The sequence below is a fragment of the Gobius niger genome (genome assembly GCF_951799975.1).
Source record: "Gobius niger genome assembly, chromosome: 3".
Lineage (NCBI taxonomy): Eukaryota > Metazoa > Chordata > Actinopteri > Gobiiformes > Gobiidae > Gobius > Gobius niger.
In genome coordinates this window covers 24,768,322-24,787,299 of record NC_136854.1, presented here as the reverse complement: position 1 = coordinate 24,787,299, position 18,978 = coordinate 24,768,322, and the positions used below count along the sequence as shown (strand labels likewise).

Below are 18,978 nucleotides of genomic sequence, written 5' to 3'. Positions count from 1 at the left end.
ACAGGCATCGCTAAATCATTGAGAAAACCAAACATCTGCTGTGGAGATAGTGGTGGCACAATGTAAGGCGTATCTCGTGTTCAGGCAGCGCCAGAGCCCAGATAGAGGATAACAAATCCCCTGTATGCACTACAAGAAAGAGGGGCATCCGTCACTGTGACAGGGGCCTGTTTCCACTATGTTAACTCAGTTTAGAGAGGGATGAGGAAGAGGACGTCAGCGTGGTCAGAGGAAGCACGATTGGCATCTGCTTTAATTACCTGTAGCTCTATGGTGCCAAATGAAATTCACTCCACTACAGGAAATAATTTGATTACCACTGTTTTAAGTTGAGTTTTCCTTTTTACAATTATGTCCAAAAAAAAAAAAATCGGAACCCCCCCGTTTTAAAGAATCTGACACAAGAGGTGGATGAATAAAACTTTATGGCAAGTTGTAAAAGGCTATGTGCTGAAGTTTTCAAGGATCGCAAAGTTTTAATCACATCCTCTATTCACTGCCATTTTAAATAAATCTTTTCACGAAGCAGTATGCACTATCCACAGGAGGCAGCCATAGGTTTCCTTCAGACTTCTTCTTTAGCAGCACCTCTCTGTGTTCCGAAAGTTATTCTCTGTCTGCCACCCTCACAGCTTGATTTCTCATCATAAGCGTTATCATTAATCACCATCATTTCCTGGTCTCAATTTTCTTCACCCTTATATAAAGCAAAATCATTTTCTTTGAAGAAACTGCATGAGGCACAGGCAGCCTCTGAATATGCGGCCAGACATGTTTCATTTCACATTAATTCAGCAAAGCGCATACATTTGAACATATAGAAAAGTCCTTGCAATTACAGGGGCCGAGTACGCTGCTCTAGACAAGTGATCATTAAGCCTTCAATCATTCAAACTCGAGAGCGGTGCTTTCTTCAAGTTGGATATTTGCATAACCCAGCCACCCCATAGTTTCCATGTCTGCATTTTTCATCACAGCCACCATGAATAATGTATGCTCCCATACACAGTACATTGTTCTTCAGGATATTTTCTCCTCTGAGGAATTTTAATCTCAAATTCCCAAAAACAAGGGACCTTTTAAAGATCAATTGCTAAAATACAAAATGTAGGCTTTTCATAAAAGAGACTAAATTTGATTTTTGTTGGATCTGGGGCTATATACCTGCCTTCTCACCAGGAAACAGTGTTGCATTGTCCCCATTTATTTGTTGTTATTCTGGACAAAGGCCAACCATTAATCGTGAATCAATTGGGTGCAAAACATCATCCAAGTCTTAACTTCTGATACAAATTCATGTCATCACAAATCTTTGGAGAATGCAGAAGTTATGGCTATGTGGAAATAAATAAACAGGACTTAAACTGAATTTCAAAGACTAATTGTTTTAGATATATAAGATATTAAAGCAGAATTAAGTAACTCATGCCCCGTGAGGCTATAAGCGCCACTGCAGGTGTTGTAGCATGTTACGTTTTTTTACTCTCTAACCACGCTGACAGAAAAGACAAAGGGAGAGAGGGATATTGTACATTTTGCCACAACCCAATTACACAATGGAGATTATTTTTTTTCACTCAAACTTGGCAGCAAATACTGCTAAAGTGGCGCTAGCCCACAGTTAGCTTTGCCCGTTAGCCTGCAAGCTTCTTGTGTGTATTGGTGAATCCGGGTCGGTGTAGGGAAGTTGCAAGGGTGGTTTTCTGGTCAGAGAAACCGGGAAGATGAAAGACCCCCCCAATCATCCCTTTAACACTTGTATTATTATTATTATTAGAAGAAGAAGAAGAAGAAGAAGAAGAAGAAGAAGAAGAAGAAGAAGAAGAAGAAGAAGAAGAAGAAGAAGAAGAAGAAGAAGAAGAAGAAGAAGAAGAAGAAGAAGAAGAAGAAGATTCTTCTAATACAAGTGTTAATGGGATGGAAGAAGAAGAAGAAGAAGAAGAAGAAGAAGAAGAAGAAGAAGAAGAAGAAGAAGAAGAAGAAGAAGAAGAAGAAGAAGAAGAAGAAGAAGAAGATTCTTCTAATACAAGTGTTAATGGGATGATTAACAGCTGCCCCCACAACCCGGCAACGGAAAAGTGGAAGAAAATGGATGGATGGATGAAGAAGAAGAATATCTTTATTTGTATATTATCACCCCCAGAGGGACTACGAAAAGGATTTATTAAGGTAAACTCTGTCCTTACACTGCCCATGTTTTACCTTTTTTTGGTCTCTCCATCTCTGCTGCAGCTTGGCGTCCAGGCGGTTGGCGGCTGTGGCCCACTGCTGCGCGAGGCGACGGATTCTGCGCTTCATGAAGCTTAGGGACTCTTTCCCTGTTCCCACTTGGTCCAATAATACAGAAAGGTCCGTCCGAAAAGCAGCCTGGAACAGAAGGGACTATTAACAGATGAACAGAAATAGCATAGATAGACTGATGCAATCTCACGGGGCATGTTTTACTTGTAAATGTTTGACAACCACTGGTACGTTCTCTAAATAAAAAGCCACTTTCTGGGGTGATGCAACTTTTTGTCAGACTGTGCAAAGCATCTACAGAATAGCTTTTAAAATAGCACTTTGGAAATGTATTTGCTTTATGCTCTGTTGAGGCAGGATTTATTTTTCATTCCGGAAAAAATAATAGCAAGAAGGAAAAAGAACACCTTCAAGCTGTAGATTTTTCAGTGACAAACAAATACAAATATTTCTCTCTAAACAGTCCCGGTAAACAGCAGGAAGGAGCAGTTAGATAGAGGAAGGTGGATATAACACACACTCAATTTTGGAAACTATTTGAGGCTACAATTACTCTAGCTGAAAGGTTTTTCTGAAACAAATGACTTTAATGACCACAGTAGACAGTAACTCATCAGCCCATTATCGATACAATGGGCTTATAAACCCAAGTAACTTGTACCAACGTACTTTTACTTTTTTTCCCCTGAGATTTGACTCTCAGGAAATGGAAGTCGGTTGTGGGAGAAGGGTTTAAATAGTCAAAACCATGTTAGAAGTGCTTGAGAATGTTACTGACTTGTCTTTTGGGAGCTTTAGTTTGGTGGTGAGTAAATGGAGTTGGCATGCTGCTATGGTTCCTCCAGGCCAGCGGGGGGCAGAACCACTCCACCTCACTCAGGTAAATAAGGAAGGAGCAGTCAGAGCCATCCACACCATAAAAGGCATAGCAGGGGTCTGAGGTCCATCGTGCGCGCATCCACTGAGGGAGACAAAAACAGTGTAGAGATGTGCAGATGCAGATAATGTGTCCATGATAGCAACACTTACATCGACTTTACCAGGACACTCAGGGAAGCGTGGCTCTCTGGGAACTTCACACTGACTGGAAGAACCCTCTCTTGCTGTTGAAGAAAGAGACATTTTCTTCTTCAAAAATGACTCTTACAACTGTTTCAGTAGAGGTGAACAATAATTGACAGAAGTATTTCTGCAACTACTCTACAAACAGGCGATGTAAAGCTCTGGTAGGGGGGTTAGTTGTTCTAACACCAAGTTCTTGAGTGCAATGTACAACATTTCAATTCTACTAATAAATACTAGGTAACACTTTATTTCACACTACCCTTGATACATTGTACGTGCCAAATTTAGTACAATGTAATGTGCTCTGTAACAATGTGTAATATCTTATGTAGTACATACACACTCGAGTAATGTGTATCATTGATATGGAGGTACATAATTTACTGAGACATAAGACCCAAACTCTAACCTTAAGCCCTAACACTAAGGGGCTTATTATATTATGTACCTCCAAAGTACTAATGCACATAATTCCAATGTGTATGTACAACATAGGTACAAGTTATTACAGATTGTTACAAAGCAGATTGCATTGTACTAAACTAAACTAAAGTACTACAATACCAATAAATACTTTTCCAAGTTATTATAAGCAAAAATAATACTCTTATTATGATGTCACAAGTCTGGAAGAAAATCAGTTTATGAAGTCAGTCTGGTACCAAAACAATGAGTTTAATAATTGAAAACATTACAAAGTAGCACACAGGTGTTTGTTTTCCAAAATTAAAGAAAATGTATAAGAGCATGTTCTTAAAAAATTTCAATGAACTTCGCCCTGACTGGATGAACCCTTCACTCAAAGCACCTCATAGCTACAGCGTGGATTGACAGGAGCGCAGCTGCACCGATCTGGGTCAACTACAGACCCTTAAACCACATCAAGCCGCTCCCCCAAGCTACCTGTATCCCAACAACAGCCTCCCATTCTGGTACTACATAAAAATAAATAAATGGTCAGATTTGCAGTACATAGTGAACATAGTACACCAGTGCACTGCACTGTGTGAAGCTCTTTGGGTGACTTGTGTCATGTGAAAAGCGCTACACAAATAAGCTTCCATTTCATTGCAGTGAACAAGAAGTCATGATTCTTTAATCCATAACCTTTAAACTCATTTGGGCTAATGTGAATATATATGCTCCAGTGTAGACGGCATTATCTCTGCCATCATTTAGCAGCACATGTTGCGTGTTAAAGCCTCATTCTTATTTTCCGCCTAAAGTTAATTTCAATTAATTCACATAATGATTGTTCAAGAACTGACCTTGCACTTGACGGGGCACTGTATAACTCATATTAATAGACTTTCTCCGTTTAGCTCTGAACATTTTATTGCAATATACTTTCTCTGGTGCTATACTCTGCCATGTGTGTAGGGACTGTCAATAAATCTGCCTCAGCCTTGCACAGTATTGGCTGCACTGTTCCCGGAGCTGACAAATGCACTGTGTGTCAAACATCATGGGGTTACACTAGCAAGTCTCCTTCAGTTAGCCTGCACTCACTACATTAATTGCTCCAGTGGCTTAGTTAACTGCTTTTTGCGACTAAAAATGTGAGAGTGACAGAGCAGGGAAAGACAGACGTATCATACAGTAATGGGAGCAATCCCGCCTCAGTGTGCAGTCCTGTCGTTCAAAGTAATGCCTCACGCACTTCATTTTATTTTCTCTTCAAACCAACAAATTCGCTGTTGCTCTGGGGCCTGTCTATTTCCATTTGCCTAATGAAAAAGAGACATTCTCTCAATAAGTCTTCCCCAGGGCTTTTTTACTATCAACGTGAAACACTGGCACTCACGAACAGAGTGCCTACAAATATGATTACAATTACAACCACAGACACAATCGGCCATAGGCACAGGTCAAATGTGATTAGGTGATTAAGAAATGTGAAGAGCAAAGTTTAATTGAATGTGCAATTGTGATGAGATTTGAAATTTAGTCAGGCTGAGTGGTTTGAGTTCTTGCCTCAAAAGGTCCAGGGTTTGATTCCCGGACTGTGCGGTCCTTTCTGTGTGGAGTTTGTATGTTTCTCTCACAGTGTCTGGATGGGTTTGCTCCAGGTACACCGGTTTCCCCCATCAACCAACAACATGCATAATAGGGTCATCTTCCAGCCATGTGATTCTGACCATCAGCCTGACTCCACATCTGGAGATCGATCCCCGGGCGCGGTACTGCCCACTGCTCCTTACTGATCACCCCAGCAGCATCAAAGGATGGGTCAAATGCAGAGGACAAATTGTATGCTCATTTGTCTGTAAAAAACTTTAAAGCTTAAGTAAGTAAGTAAGTGCTTTATCTGTCATTGTGCAATTGTACAAGAAAATTGTGTTCAGGTGCGACTGAGCGCGCCACCATAATGGTGGCGACTGAGCGCGCCACCATAATGGTGGCGACTGAGCGCGCCACCATTATGGGACAACCTGACCAGCATGTTTCTGTCCTGGGTTTGTCCCTGTTTGTTCCACACTGGCTCCTCCTCCTCCTCTTTCCTCTTCCTCTTGCGCAGCTCCCTCCGCTCCACAGTCTTTTACCGTCTCCTCGTTTGTCCCTTTTTTGCTTCCTGTAGCGTCTCTTGTGACGCCTCCACTGTGCTGCAGGTGTGTGGGCTCTTAGTGCTTCTTCAGTGTTTCAGTCTTAAACCTCAAATAACTTGTAATCAGATTGCTTTTGAAATAAAGTAATCAAAGAAGAAAAATATTACTTTTAGAAAGGCTATAAAGTAATCAGTAGGTGCATTACTTTTACTAAGTAATCCCACGAACACCTGTGATTACGTTCACGATTGTAACCTCAGACTCAGAAAGGGCAAGTGGGGTCAACTAAACAGATCCTCTGTATGAGACAAAAGCTACAGCTGCTTGAGGAAAAGACATCATTTTCGTGCATCCCTTTTTGTGTGGTTTGTGTATTTGCCTCAACCCATGTCGGACAGTAGATAAGTAAAGGGAGTTGTATGATAATGCCGTCTGCCGCCAGCGCTTCAATTTATCTGTGATTAGAGAAAACCACGTCGTACACCTCTTTCATTGTGCCACTGTAGACGCGGTGGAAAGACAATGTGATTCTCAATGAAGCATAATGGCTATTTGTTCTCATACAAAGAGGCAATTACTGTGGAGCAGAAAAAACATCATGTTTTTTTCTAAAAGCTTCCAAATGGACAAGAGTTGCAAATGAGCAGTTTTGCTATAACGTTAAAAACAATGGATCTGGTTTGTCCAATGCTTTTATGTCCATATCATATAAATAAAAGATAGACAGAGAGATTATGGTTGGGTATGGTGGGATAAGTGTGGGTCCTGTAAGTGTACACTACTTACTATAGGTTTGTGGGTTTGGTATAAAAGTATAATTCGGTACATTTCAATCACAGTAAAACAGTGGTTCTCAACCTTTTGGAGCCGCGACCCCCATTATAACAGGTAAAGGGATTCATGACCCCCCGCCTGGGTCACACCGTGAGAAATAGGAACAATAGCCTACATAATTCTTAAAAACCAAAGAAAAAAAAACAAATGGCTGAAATAAAATTCATCAAACTATACAGACAATAAAACATTAGATTATATGCAAATGAAAATATGTATATTTTATCTAAATGATCTGATCTGGGGCGACCCCCCAAATTTGTCTCGCGACCCCCTTGGGGGTCCTGACCCCCAGGTTGAGAACCACTGCAGTAAAACAACGGTATTTCAGAATAAAGCTAAACTAAACAGAATAAAGAAAAACACTACACTGAGTTTGAAAAAAAACAATGAACTGGCTAATTCTTGTTTTCATGCCTGCTGCTGCTGCTGCTGTCAAAACCAGCATTTAAAAACACATTTGCGTGTTTGTGGGCACATCTCTTTTGTATCCCTTTATTTAACTGCAGTTGCATCAACACAGGCTGACAGCTGTGCAAAGTCCAGCTGGGTGCACGTTTGCTGCAACATTTTTCACACTAAAGTCAACCAACAAATCTGTACAAAAAAAAATTAAATATAGTATGAAATATTTCCCCCGTTGTGCCACATCCCTTGCCTTAGTGAATGTGAATAGCATCATACACCCAAACACTTCACTGCTTTATATTGTCGGGCAGACGCCATCTGATAAATGCCAAACTATAATATGGCTCTGAATAATATAAAGTATTCTGGTGTCACTTCTTGCCAACAACACAGTACTAGATGCAAAAAAGAAAACAAACTTTGACTTGTCAGTGATATTGTCAAAAGTTGTCCTCCTGGGTCAGAATCCTCTCTATATAATATCACAAATCCCAGTAGGATTTTATATGCAAATGTAAATAAATAAATATTACCTCTACTTTGGGCAATAGTGCTCTGTAGAATCTGCTCCACCCTGTTAGCCATGTTGGACACATTTTGGGCAATAGCTTGGATTCTCTCCACCAGTCCGGCTGGTTGAATTCTGTAAAATAACAAAAAAGGCACAAATCATTACATTATATGACAGTGGGGTTTATTGCCTAATTACAGTACTTATACATATATTGTTATATATTATTCTTGAGTTGGCTGCGTTTGATCACCTCCTTCTTACGTACCCAAGCATTAGTGGGAAATGCAAATCGGTTGACACTTGGTTGGAGCGTGAAATAGAAAAAGACCTATGCTGCTAATACCACTTCTGTGGAGTGAGACTTTCCATTCACATGACAGAGATGTCGCTGTGTGAATGTGTTTCTCCCACAGTGGTGCGAGAGCCGAGCATATTTCAACATGAGCCGATGCATGGCTGCACATCCACACATGCATATGGTTCACCCATGGTTCACATTGTTTGTTTAAAGGCACTAGATGCAAGTTGACCATTTTATACTCACTACTGCCACCTCAGGTCATACGTGTAACTGCACCTTCTATATTAAGCTCGTGCATGACGGCAATTCGACCCGAAGCAACACGTTTTTGAGTGACAGCGCAGGATTTTAGAGGCAGTTGTGGTGAACAGGTCTGGGCTCATTCTACACATTAGGACATTGTTGGAACATGTAGGGGGAGGAAAATACACAATTTTAACATTTTTAAACTCCTTATAGTCCCTTTAAACAAATTATGCATGTATGAGTTTGTGTAGCAGACGGAGAGCCCTCAGGAAAAGTCACAACCTGCAACAATACTGAAAGTTTACTTAACTTAACAAAACAACATTTAGCTCTCAATAGTAGGATTATAGATGGTCAACTTTTCACCATAAAGTGCTCAACAATGAAAAGGTATTAAACTAATTATTCATCCCTTATTACTTAATCTACATTCACATGAGCAACAGAGCCTGCTTGACTTTACACCTGTCCTGCATACATTAACCTATCTATATATTGTACAATGGTTATTAAGTACTAAGGATAGAGACACACAAAGACAAACTGCATTCAGTGGTGCATTCATTCATTATGGGTAATATATTTTACACATCTGAACTGTGGGAAAGGGAATGTATGGGAATACAGAGGATGGCGTAAACTAGAGAGTGAAGGATTTAGCAACCAATCCAGTTAGATGTTGTGCTTATAAAGAAAGCTTTGATAATATTTTGTTCTTGCTATATCTGACGACACAGAGAAACTTAAGCATCACTTTGAGTAGTGCTGAGTGTGTTTGACTCTTCTTTATTATGCTCTCCTCAACAGAACGGCTATTATCCTGAAAAGTCTATATATAAGGAATAACACTTTTGCACATAGGTTCAAAACAAAATCATGAGCAGTTACGTTACCGTTTGTTTTTATTATTGGTAAAGGTGTAATCAATGTCAATGGCTTTAACTGCAGAGTTTGCCCTGGTGTGAAGTGTTTCTGCATTTCAAAGAATAATCATTAATGCATGGAGTAGCATTATCTTTACAATGACAAGTACACGACCATATGAGCAAGTCAATTGTTGCTCACATTATGTAGAAATGACCATAATTTGAATGCAGTATAAACTAAAAACATATTTCTGAATAATCACTGGACAGGTCTTTAGAATTTATCAGCGTGTGCTTAAATTGTTCAATGACTTACAATAACTTAAGCTTAACAAATTGAAGGCACAATCTGAGTCTATCATCTAAAAAGCCAAACCAATAATGTTTATTTCCTTAATTGCAATTTCATCTTATCTGAAAAACAAGAGGGAGAATGTGAGAGCAGCAATCTAATGAGAAAACATAAAAGTTAAAATAATCTTAGCCACTGAGGCACAGAGGTATTGAGTTGAATGCATGTATGGCTCCTCTGAGAAAGGAGAGGAGATAAAATAAAAGTGTTCCCTGTGCCTTAAGTGGAAGTCAACATAACAGCACAAAGAATATAGAGAATACGCCGATGTTTGTTGATCCACAGAAAAGACTGCTCACATCTAATAAGTTTATACATTATCATCCTCCTCACAGACAAAACTGTCAAATATTTTCCAGTTGGATGTAGGGTCATACAACATAAAGTCCATCAATAAGATTTTCTTGCAAGTCTGCCTTTGTTTCTTGGTCCTGTGTTTCAAAAGAAACTGCAATTCACCTAAGGCCTAGCTTGAAGTTGGATCTTAGGACCTTCTTCTACAAATAAACAGCAATAAGAGCATATACAAAGAAAGTGCCCCTTTTGTATTATCAGACGTGTCCAATAGCCGTGTTGAAGGCAATTGTTGCTCAGTTTTCCTTAGAGCTAAAACCAACCCAGATTTTTTGCTACCGATACCGAGACCGGGGTTTGAGTATCTGCCGACATCCGATATTTAACGATATCAAGAGACCTTCTCAAAAGTGGCTTTATCTGAGTGAAAAACTGAATTGACTCTTTTCTCCATTTTAAGATCAATAAAGTCATATTTTACATTCACAATGCTACAAATCAATTATATCTACTAATAAACCAATGGATGAACATTTGACAAGGATCACTGGATTTTCTACACTAAATATCCATGGGTATATTACATGAATATAAACACATGAAGTGATCTGATCATTACAAATATGTACCATATGAAATAAAATACAAACGCGTGGCTTCAGCAGTGGTTATTTTACTGCATTAGGCTCCTTAAGGTATTTCTATCATAGTTTCTGACCCATCCATGATTAGTTTTCATTAGCTTAGCATGCTCATGCTATCTTTAGCATGCTATTGCTAGTGCGGCATTTTGCGCAGCGATCTAAAATACAAATACACAAAGAGATTGAATTCTCCAGTTCTTAGCTTTAAAACTATATACAGCATGCACATATTCACTTAGATCTAGGTGGTAAAAGTTGTGTTTTTAAGGCATTCAGAGCCACAATTGGCATTGGTTCAGTATCAGATATTTTTAGCCGATACCCCATATTGTTATTTTTCCAGTATCGGCTCCGATATCCGATACCAGTATTGGATCGATGCATCCTTAGTTTCCCTCATTCCTATAGCACAAACGAATTTTGCTCCACACATCTCATCTCCTGCATCAGCAAAATGCATTTGTGTTTATTACATTTAATAACAAATGCCTTTACTAAATTTGGCATTACACCAGGATTGCATTGCTTGGATATCTATTTCACACACTGTATCATTGTTGGAACAATTGGCAAATGTAGGGCAACACTACAGCTTAAGTCATCTGTTTGACTTAGCGCCTCTGCCTGTAGCCTCGCTCGAGCTCGTGAGATCAAGACAGCGGGTACAGTGGGAGGGTTGGGTAAAGTCAAGCTCCTCTTTAGGGACCCTAACGCCTAAGGGACCGCTCCTCTCATCTCTCTGCTTCGTAAAACACTGGAAACTCGGCTTCATTGGTCTCCATCTCTCTGTTTTTTCTTTCCTGTCCTCTTTTGGCAGCTCCCTCGTTATTTTCCCTCACTTTGCTGCTCTAACGAGTGGCTGCCCTGTGGGGGAATTGCAAGCTTCAGACTCAGACATCGCATCCCATTGGTTGCTACACACGAGAATGTCGGCACCGATGAAGCTCACCCGGAGATGAGACTTGCTGCCCCGTGCGTGTCTGCCTGGCTGGCCTGGATTTAGAAGAGTGTGTGTTTTTTCAAGGGTTCTTGTCCCCAATCCCTTCAGGCAAAAATCACACTTTAGCATGTAACCTTGTGAAAGTCATAATGCATTTGACAAGAGGAGTGGGATGGGGAAATAATGACAAAGGAGTGACTGAGGGCACATGCAGTCTCTATTATGTGTCATTCAGAAAAGAAACTACATTTTAACTACTTATTTGTTCATGGAGTTTTTTTTTTACTCCTGCCCTCATTACAGATACACACACTGGTCGCCCCAGCTCTGCCTGCTGTGACAATATGTGTTTATGTAAATGAACGTGGGACATTAATCCTCCGGGCAGTGTGCTCAGTCGGACGGCTGTGGCCTGGTCCAACGCCCAGACTGGTTTTTGACAAGAGTTACCTCAAATGCACCAAGAGGAATGCACAGAAACACATGAGGAATATTGTACCTCATCTTTAGGGACCAGTCAATAGCGCCGTTGCACAGTCAATATCTTTTTCATTCAGCTTGCTGCATCTCGCTGGAAGCTGCACTAACAACGGGCTGCCTCACTACATGATTCCATTCAGGCTTTTCCTGTAACAATACCAGGCTCAAATTGCAGCACATTTAGCTTGTTGATTTTTGTGGAATGAACATCAACAATTATGTTTTTTTCTGCTTTTATGGTTTTGTTATTTTATCCAGAAGAATGGTTTCAGACTCTCTCTATTATTAGAGCACTCTGTCTGCAGTTATGTGGAGGCAATTTCTTTGCAGTTCTTTTGATTATAACAAGAAAGTGATTCCAGTGTGATTTCAATTTTGTGCCAATTCTTAGATACCCCTCTACTTTTATCTTCTCCATTTGCAGAGAGAAAGTAGGTTTCTTCACCTTACTGTGGTTTTGAAGACATGCTGGTTTTAGATGAACTTGTGAAAACAATTCTCTGTTCCACTGATTGCGCAATTATTCTAAGGAGGGGGTATTATTAAATCGACTTTTTAAGAGCTTCTTACCATGCTACAATTGTGTTCTCTCATCAAAAACATACCTGGAGTTGTATTTCGAGCCACACGCGCATCTTTGAGTAATTTTTCGATCTTCACCGGTGGTTATTATAAGCAGAGCAGCTCAAAAAAGCTCCTCCAGAGGTCGTGCGTAACCAGGAAACTATTTCCTCACTCCTCAACCACTTGCTAAGCTTAGCAAGAAGTAATTCTGTCATCGCAAACTCGTCGTACCTTTTACTGAAACAGCTGTGCAACAAAGCGGAGCAAGAGGACGATGGGGGGAGGGGGGCTTATGGGCAGATCGTTGGTTTCAGCTGTTTTAGATCAATAAGGCATTTTCTATCCAACAAAGTGTAAGATAGTCAGAAAGATATATTTGAGATTATTATCAAATGCAAAAAGCTTAATAGCCCCTTTAAAAATGAATCTTTGTTTTTATGGCCATTGCAAAGGTGCATGCAGGTCCCAACACACACGGTCTCATCTGGTGACAGTGCTCCTAATGGAGTGCCGGCCTCAGCTCAGCAGTCAGACTAGCAGTGTTCCCTCCACATTAAAGAGGCCATTACTAGACATTGATTGCAGTTAACACCGACGCCAGGCCGCATTAATCGCCCCATCCTTCTGCTCTAGCGGCTCGAACCTCCGCCGCTTATCCGCGATCATTTAACAAGATCCTCGGAACTCCGGTGATTCCTGCCTGAGTGTATCACATCACAATGACCGCCCCAGAGCGGAGCTAAGAAATGACACGGTATGGAATAAAGAACAGTATTAGAAGGACGAGAGAAATTGGCTTCTTGGGTGCGATGTGGCCAAAGAAAGGAGCGGATTAATAAAAAAACGCAGCAGCAAGGTCACACAAGAGCCGGCTGTTTTCTGCACCCGTTTTTACCGTAATAGGCAGCAATTTTCACAAGCTCCAGTGTAAGAGAACAAATTGAAGGAAGATAGGAGTCAAGTCTGCAATAGAGATGAAGGGACTGATGTGTGAGGAGAATGAAGAGCAACTGGTGAAGTGACAGTACAACGGGGATGCCTTATTTGCCTGCAAGTATGACCAAAAACTGATAGGGTTGTCATGTCTTTTCAATCACCATAGGGCTGCACAATTAAGCACATTGAAATAGCTTAGCAGTTTAAATGGTGGTAATTAGCAAATCCCAATGGCTGCAATTAGTAGGTGATGCAAAACAACACAATAACTGATCGTCTTTGGTATTTATTATGAATAAAACCTGCCAATCCTGCAGTTTAGACCTCTACAAGCATCTTCTGAAGTTATTAGGTTGATATTCATCCTATTTCAGTCAGCTGTCAAACGTTGTCAGAATTGATAACAAAAACATTTATAAAACATTGTGTACAGTACCCCAAGCTGCTTTATAAATTGTCTATTGAACATGATGAAAAATAATCAATAATTATCCAAAACACTTTAGATTACAGCCCACAAGTTCCATGTGTAGGTACAGGGAATAAAAGGGTAATTAATTACACTTGTTAGTACAGGTACACATCAACATTGTTACACATGTGCACCTTCATTACTCTTTGAACACAGTCATTAAACCTTGCACTTCAACCTCTTAACCCCCACCTGAATCGAGCACATTCTCTCCAGTTTGGCTTTACCCAAAACGAAAGGAAAACGAGGATGAAAACGCAACATGTTGTGTTTCTGTCAAAATGTGACAGAAACACAACAAAAGGTACGAAAAAAACCTATGAAACAGCAAAAAAGTGACAGAAATGGGTCAAAAACGCAATAACCCCATGGAACCTGTGGGCTGTAAAGTAAAGTGTTACCAAAAAAGGATGCATATTTACTTATGGCACCGCAACTGCAATACAAATCACAGACCAGTAAAAAAATAATATATCATGTTTATATCTTTCCACCGATCAAGTTGTCTGGTTTTGTAAAGCCCAATATCACAACACCTCACAGGGCTGCACCAAACATTAAAATCTGATATTGTTTGCTATGGCTACCTGCTGAATATAATATAAACGCGGTTATTAAAACCAGCACTGGCTTCTTTTGCAAAGGAGCTTGAATGTGCCTGTGCAGATATACATATTCCGTTCATTCTTCCCATTGATGAAAAACTGTATATCTAAGGATATGAAATAATCTAATCAGCTGCCCGCGTTGGCTCTGTTTACAGGTTTGTGTAGCGCTCACCTGTTGATTGCAGAGCTGAGTTCATCGAGGCGCCGTGCGTCAGTGCTGGAGCTGTTGTCCAGTTTCGACAGAGTGTCCATTCTCTTCAGAATCACCTCCAACATGTCACTGATCTTCCTGAGCACTCCTCGAGACTCTACTCCGCCCAGCACTGCGGGGAGAGACACAGGAATGAAACCAAGCACTTGACTAGATCTAAAAATGTACTAGATCTAACAACTTTGAATACAGTACAAATAGTAGTTATACATGAATAAAGCTGAAAAAAAAGGCTTATTTTAGGCAACCTTGGTTCATTGTCATGTCGCTTCCTGAATTTCACTTCAGAAAGTGTCATTCTTTCACTTCATTCAGTGGCTTAATCAGTCTGGCGGGCAGGTTTATCGTTATCTCACTCTCCAAAGATATATTTCACAAGAAAAGCCTTTGGTCAGTAAAATGTCATTGTAAATCTTTGATCTTTGAATATCAAATAACAGCTGCCCCCCTGCAGGTCCAAAGTCCAACAGTTTAATTGCCTCCATCTTTCACCTGTATCTGCCGCTTGATCTCCAATTTCCTGCACAAACACCTCAGCCGCACTTAGGTCTCATCTTTCATATCACATCAGAGCTGTGTGCAGTCTAGACAAGGGGGAGTCCGACACTTGAATATGAATGTATTTAGGAATATTTCATGACTTTAATAACCTGTTGCTACAAGCTAAATGCTAGAAGCTACAAGTTTACAAAACACAACATTTTCATTATTAAGGAAATAATTCTCTGCAAACAAACAAAACAAAAAAACGTCTTACAAAGGTCTTACATCGTACACTAACCACTAACTACACCCTGTCGTTTCTTGAAATGGATCTGACACTGGAATACATTTAGCAGCTCGTATTTCAGCCCTTCTACAATGTTAGAGCTCCAGCACATGTTTAAAATATGCACCAAACTTAATAAAACATACATCACAAATCTAATCGCAATCACAATACAGGGAACAAACACAAAACAAGAAAAGCATTGGTATCAGATGTAAAAAAATCACTGTGTAATTGTCCTTAATTGAGAAAAACATGATGTATTGAAATCATTGGTGAGACTGAGGTCACTGTCCGTTTAAGACCCCCATAAATGTGGTCCCGGAGCCTCAGTCAAGGCACAAACACATGGATTATTACGTTTGGTCACTTTGTCAAACCCTGAGCCTGCAGCCTGACAGGCCATTACAGCCAATGGGCCAGGGCTCCTTCCATCCCTGGACAAGGTCACCGTGTGTTACTGCCATCTCCTTCAGCAGCTTCACAGTCCTCAACATTCACTGCCACAGCAACAGATGAGACTGGCCCTACCTCTCAATGTCATGTCCTTTTTACTGCCTTAGACCGAAATTATTCTTTTATTACATCTCAATCTGTTTTCCCCTCCTATTTAAAGAGGCATAAACGGAGGATGATGTAATTAACTAGTCAAACACACTTTGACCTGTCGTGTTTACTCTTTTTTTGGTGAAAATGAAACAAAAAGAAGAGGAATATATATTCTATGTTTTTGTTGTTGTAAGAAAACTTGCTAACTATTTAAATGATTAGTAACAAGTGACAAGTAACAACTGAAATAGTTAAAGAGGCTAGGCAGCAAAAAACAGTGCGCAAATGTAAATGCTTTAATTGATTTGGTATCTGTAACCTCTATCCTACTTTTTACTTTACACAACTTTTATAGCTTCATTGTAAGACACACACAATAGTGCTAAGATTATGTTAAGACAATTATATAAAATATGACTAAATAACAATGAAAAGAAGAGACTTAAATCATCTAAACTTCTAATGACAGTTTGAAAGAGCCTCATATCATTTCAGTTCATTGCCAAAGGAACCGCTCTGTGCTTTGTTCATGAGGAGAAACTCCATAAAGCAGAGGACCTCGATTAAATGTGATTATAATAAATACTATAAACGCCGTAGTCGACTAAATCTACATGCAATTTTAGTCGACTAAAACTAGACAAAAATTGAAGAGAATTATTTGACTAAATCTCGACTAAAATGTGCCATTCCATCACTGCTCAGTCCCACTGCTCTGGAGCAGTATTTCATAAGCAGTGGTTGCTGTTGGATATCCTATGCATTGACAACCTGTCCAACCAATGAACTCTGCCTTGACCCCTGCCTTATCCCAGCTCTCAACTGTCATACCGATACCCTTTCTGTTGGGAAAACAGTTCTTCGGGTTAAAAGGCTTTATTTGTCTGATGAATGATGCAGAATCTAAGCAAAGAGAGTGTTTTTCAGTGCCTGTATTGTGGTAAGGCAGTATCAATAAAAAACAAACCGTTTTCAAGTTTTCATTGTTTGTGAGTAACAGGGACATACTGTATAGTAATTGTACAGCTCATTTTACTTTGACCAAATGTTTGTTTTTTAAATGCTTAAAGGCAAAGGAAAAAGCTAATGAACAGAACGCACATGTCCCCGTGGTTTACAATTGCATAATATTTTCAGATCAGAAGCTGCCTGTTGTTGTTTGTTAGCTTTGTCCAAAAAAAAAGTATAATCACTTAACCTCCATGGATCTGATAAGAACAGGAAATGTGTGTTTAATCAAACTGGAGATTTCACATTTTTAATAGCAGCTATATAAAATAATAAATATCCCAATCTATCTGGATTCTGAAAACAATCCCTTCTCTTTTGTAGTTCAGTTTAAATGTCCTAAACAGTTTTATTTGCTGTTTTTAGATGGGAAAAACAATAAAACAATACAGATCAATAAAGCAATCAAACTGGTTTTGTACAGCCCAATATCAAAACAGAAGTTGCCTCACAGGGCTGTACAAATATTACTGATACAGTACACACAGAAACTAACAATGACACACCTACGCACATTACACTCAAATACTTGAATATCTCATCTAACATCAGAGATATATCTATAATTACAATGCAGGTTACATGCTCAACTCAAGGTTCAAACCATCTTAATTTTCATCAGGAAGTTACTGCCTTGTATTAGTTGAATCCACACTTAAGATTCAGTCAGAGTAAAGCCAGTGCTAACAAGACTGGAATTACTAGTGTTCTCGTCGTGCCAACTTAGGCCTCCCCGGTGCAGCCTGGAATAAATGAGCTAAACATACACAACATGTAATTTTTAGCCATAATGAATGAACAAATCTCACCCTCGCAGCCCATACGGAATTACATTATAAAGACATGCATCTGTCCCCAGAGGGTTGCCAAATCCCCACAGGTGAACTGAATATTTACCGACATGGCGCCCGGAGTATCTCTTGAGGACCGGACTGCGTGAAGCGTGAACAGAATTCTTGTTAGCAACTAAATTCTCGGCTGAAAACTGGGAGCAAGTACCTTAGATGTGGGTCTTATGTGTGACAGGCAGAACGCACACAGGCTGCACCAATCGAGTTTGATTTATCTGTGAGCTGGCAATCCAAACAATAGGATTGATTAATCCACAAAGCATGACACTGTAGGAAAAAACATCATTCTCTATGGTCTCTATGGTCCAACAATGCTGCATCTTTAGGTCATAATAAAACACAAAGCATTCAAATGTTTACGTACATTTAATCAAAGATATTTGATGATAAATTATTTGCGCTTTGCCTATCGGCAATTTCCAGTCTTTATTCTTGCATAATGGATTAGGATTAGTTTAAAATAATGTAAACTAGGTGGTGATATTTACTTTAATTAAAGCAGAACTAAGTAACTCATGCCCCTAGAGGCCAAAAGTGCCACTGCAGGTGTCCTAGCATGTTGCGTTTTTTTACACATTAATTGTCCGTGAGAGTAAATACTACACTGACAGTAAAGACAAAGGGAGAGAGGGATATTGTACATCCAATTCCACAATGGAGATGATTTTTTTTTCACTCAGTTCACAGTTAGCCTGTTCTTCTTCGTGATTCTATTAGTGTGTATTGGTGATTCCGACCCATAGGCAGCGAAGTTGCAACTCTGGTTCTCTGGCCAGAGACACCAGGGGGAGATGAAAGACCCCCCAATAATCCCATTAACATTTGTATTACCCCCAGAGGGACTATAGAAAGGATTCATTAAGGCAAACAAGTTACTTAGCACTGCTTTAATTATCTTGTTATTGCATTTTGAAAGAAAGAAAGAAATGTATCTAATACAAACTTCAGCTGCACCTTACCAGATTATCATGAAATGTAAATGTGTGCTTATGGTGGATGACAAATATTTGTTAAATAAAATAAGAAATAACCAAAGCTTATGCAATAATTGATGCTGCTGTAAACAGCTGAAAAAGGTTGGGTAATTTATCCAATTCCCTATTGTTAAGACACCACGGCCACTGCGAAATCCATCAATATTACTCATAATGTGTCTGTAAAAGCACTTATGAACTCGTCACGGTGGGAATCTATGCTTGACTTTGAGCTAATCGAAATGGCAGAGGATCGCACAATACAAAACCGCTGTGACTTTGGACCGTCAAATCCTTTTATGTCC

General features: G+C 39.7%; 1 protein-coding gene across 1 annotated transcript in view; it reads right to left on the bottom strand.

The window, feature by feature from the left end:
• LOC306961561 (alpha-1,6-mannosylglycoprotein 6-beta-N-acetylglucosaminyltransferase B-like) overlaps positions 1-18,978 on the bottom strand; it is a 98,766-nt gene that overhangs the window by 47,742 nt on the left and 32,046 nt on the right. Inside the window, exons 3-7 of the mRNA XM_079554350.1 lie at positions 14,484-14,634; positions 7,628-7,737; positions 3,271-3,344; positions 3,020-3,202; positions 2,203-2,367 (exon numbers count right to left, since the gene is read on the bottom strand). Of these exons, the coding sequence (XP_079410476.1) occupies positions 2,203-2,367; positions 3,020-3,202; positions 3,271-3,344; positions 7,628-7,737; positions 14,484-14,634 (683 nt within the window). The remainder of the gene's footprint in view (positions 1-2,202; positions 2,368-3,019; positions 3,203-3,270; positions 3,345-7,627; positions 7,738-14,483; positions 14,635-18,978) is intronic.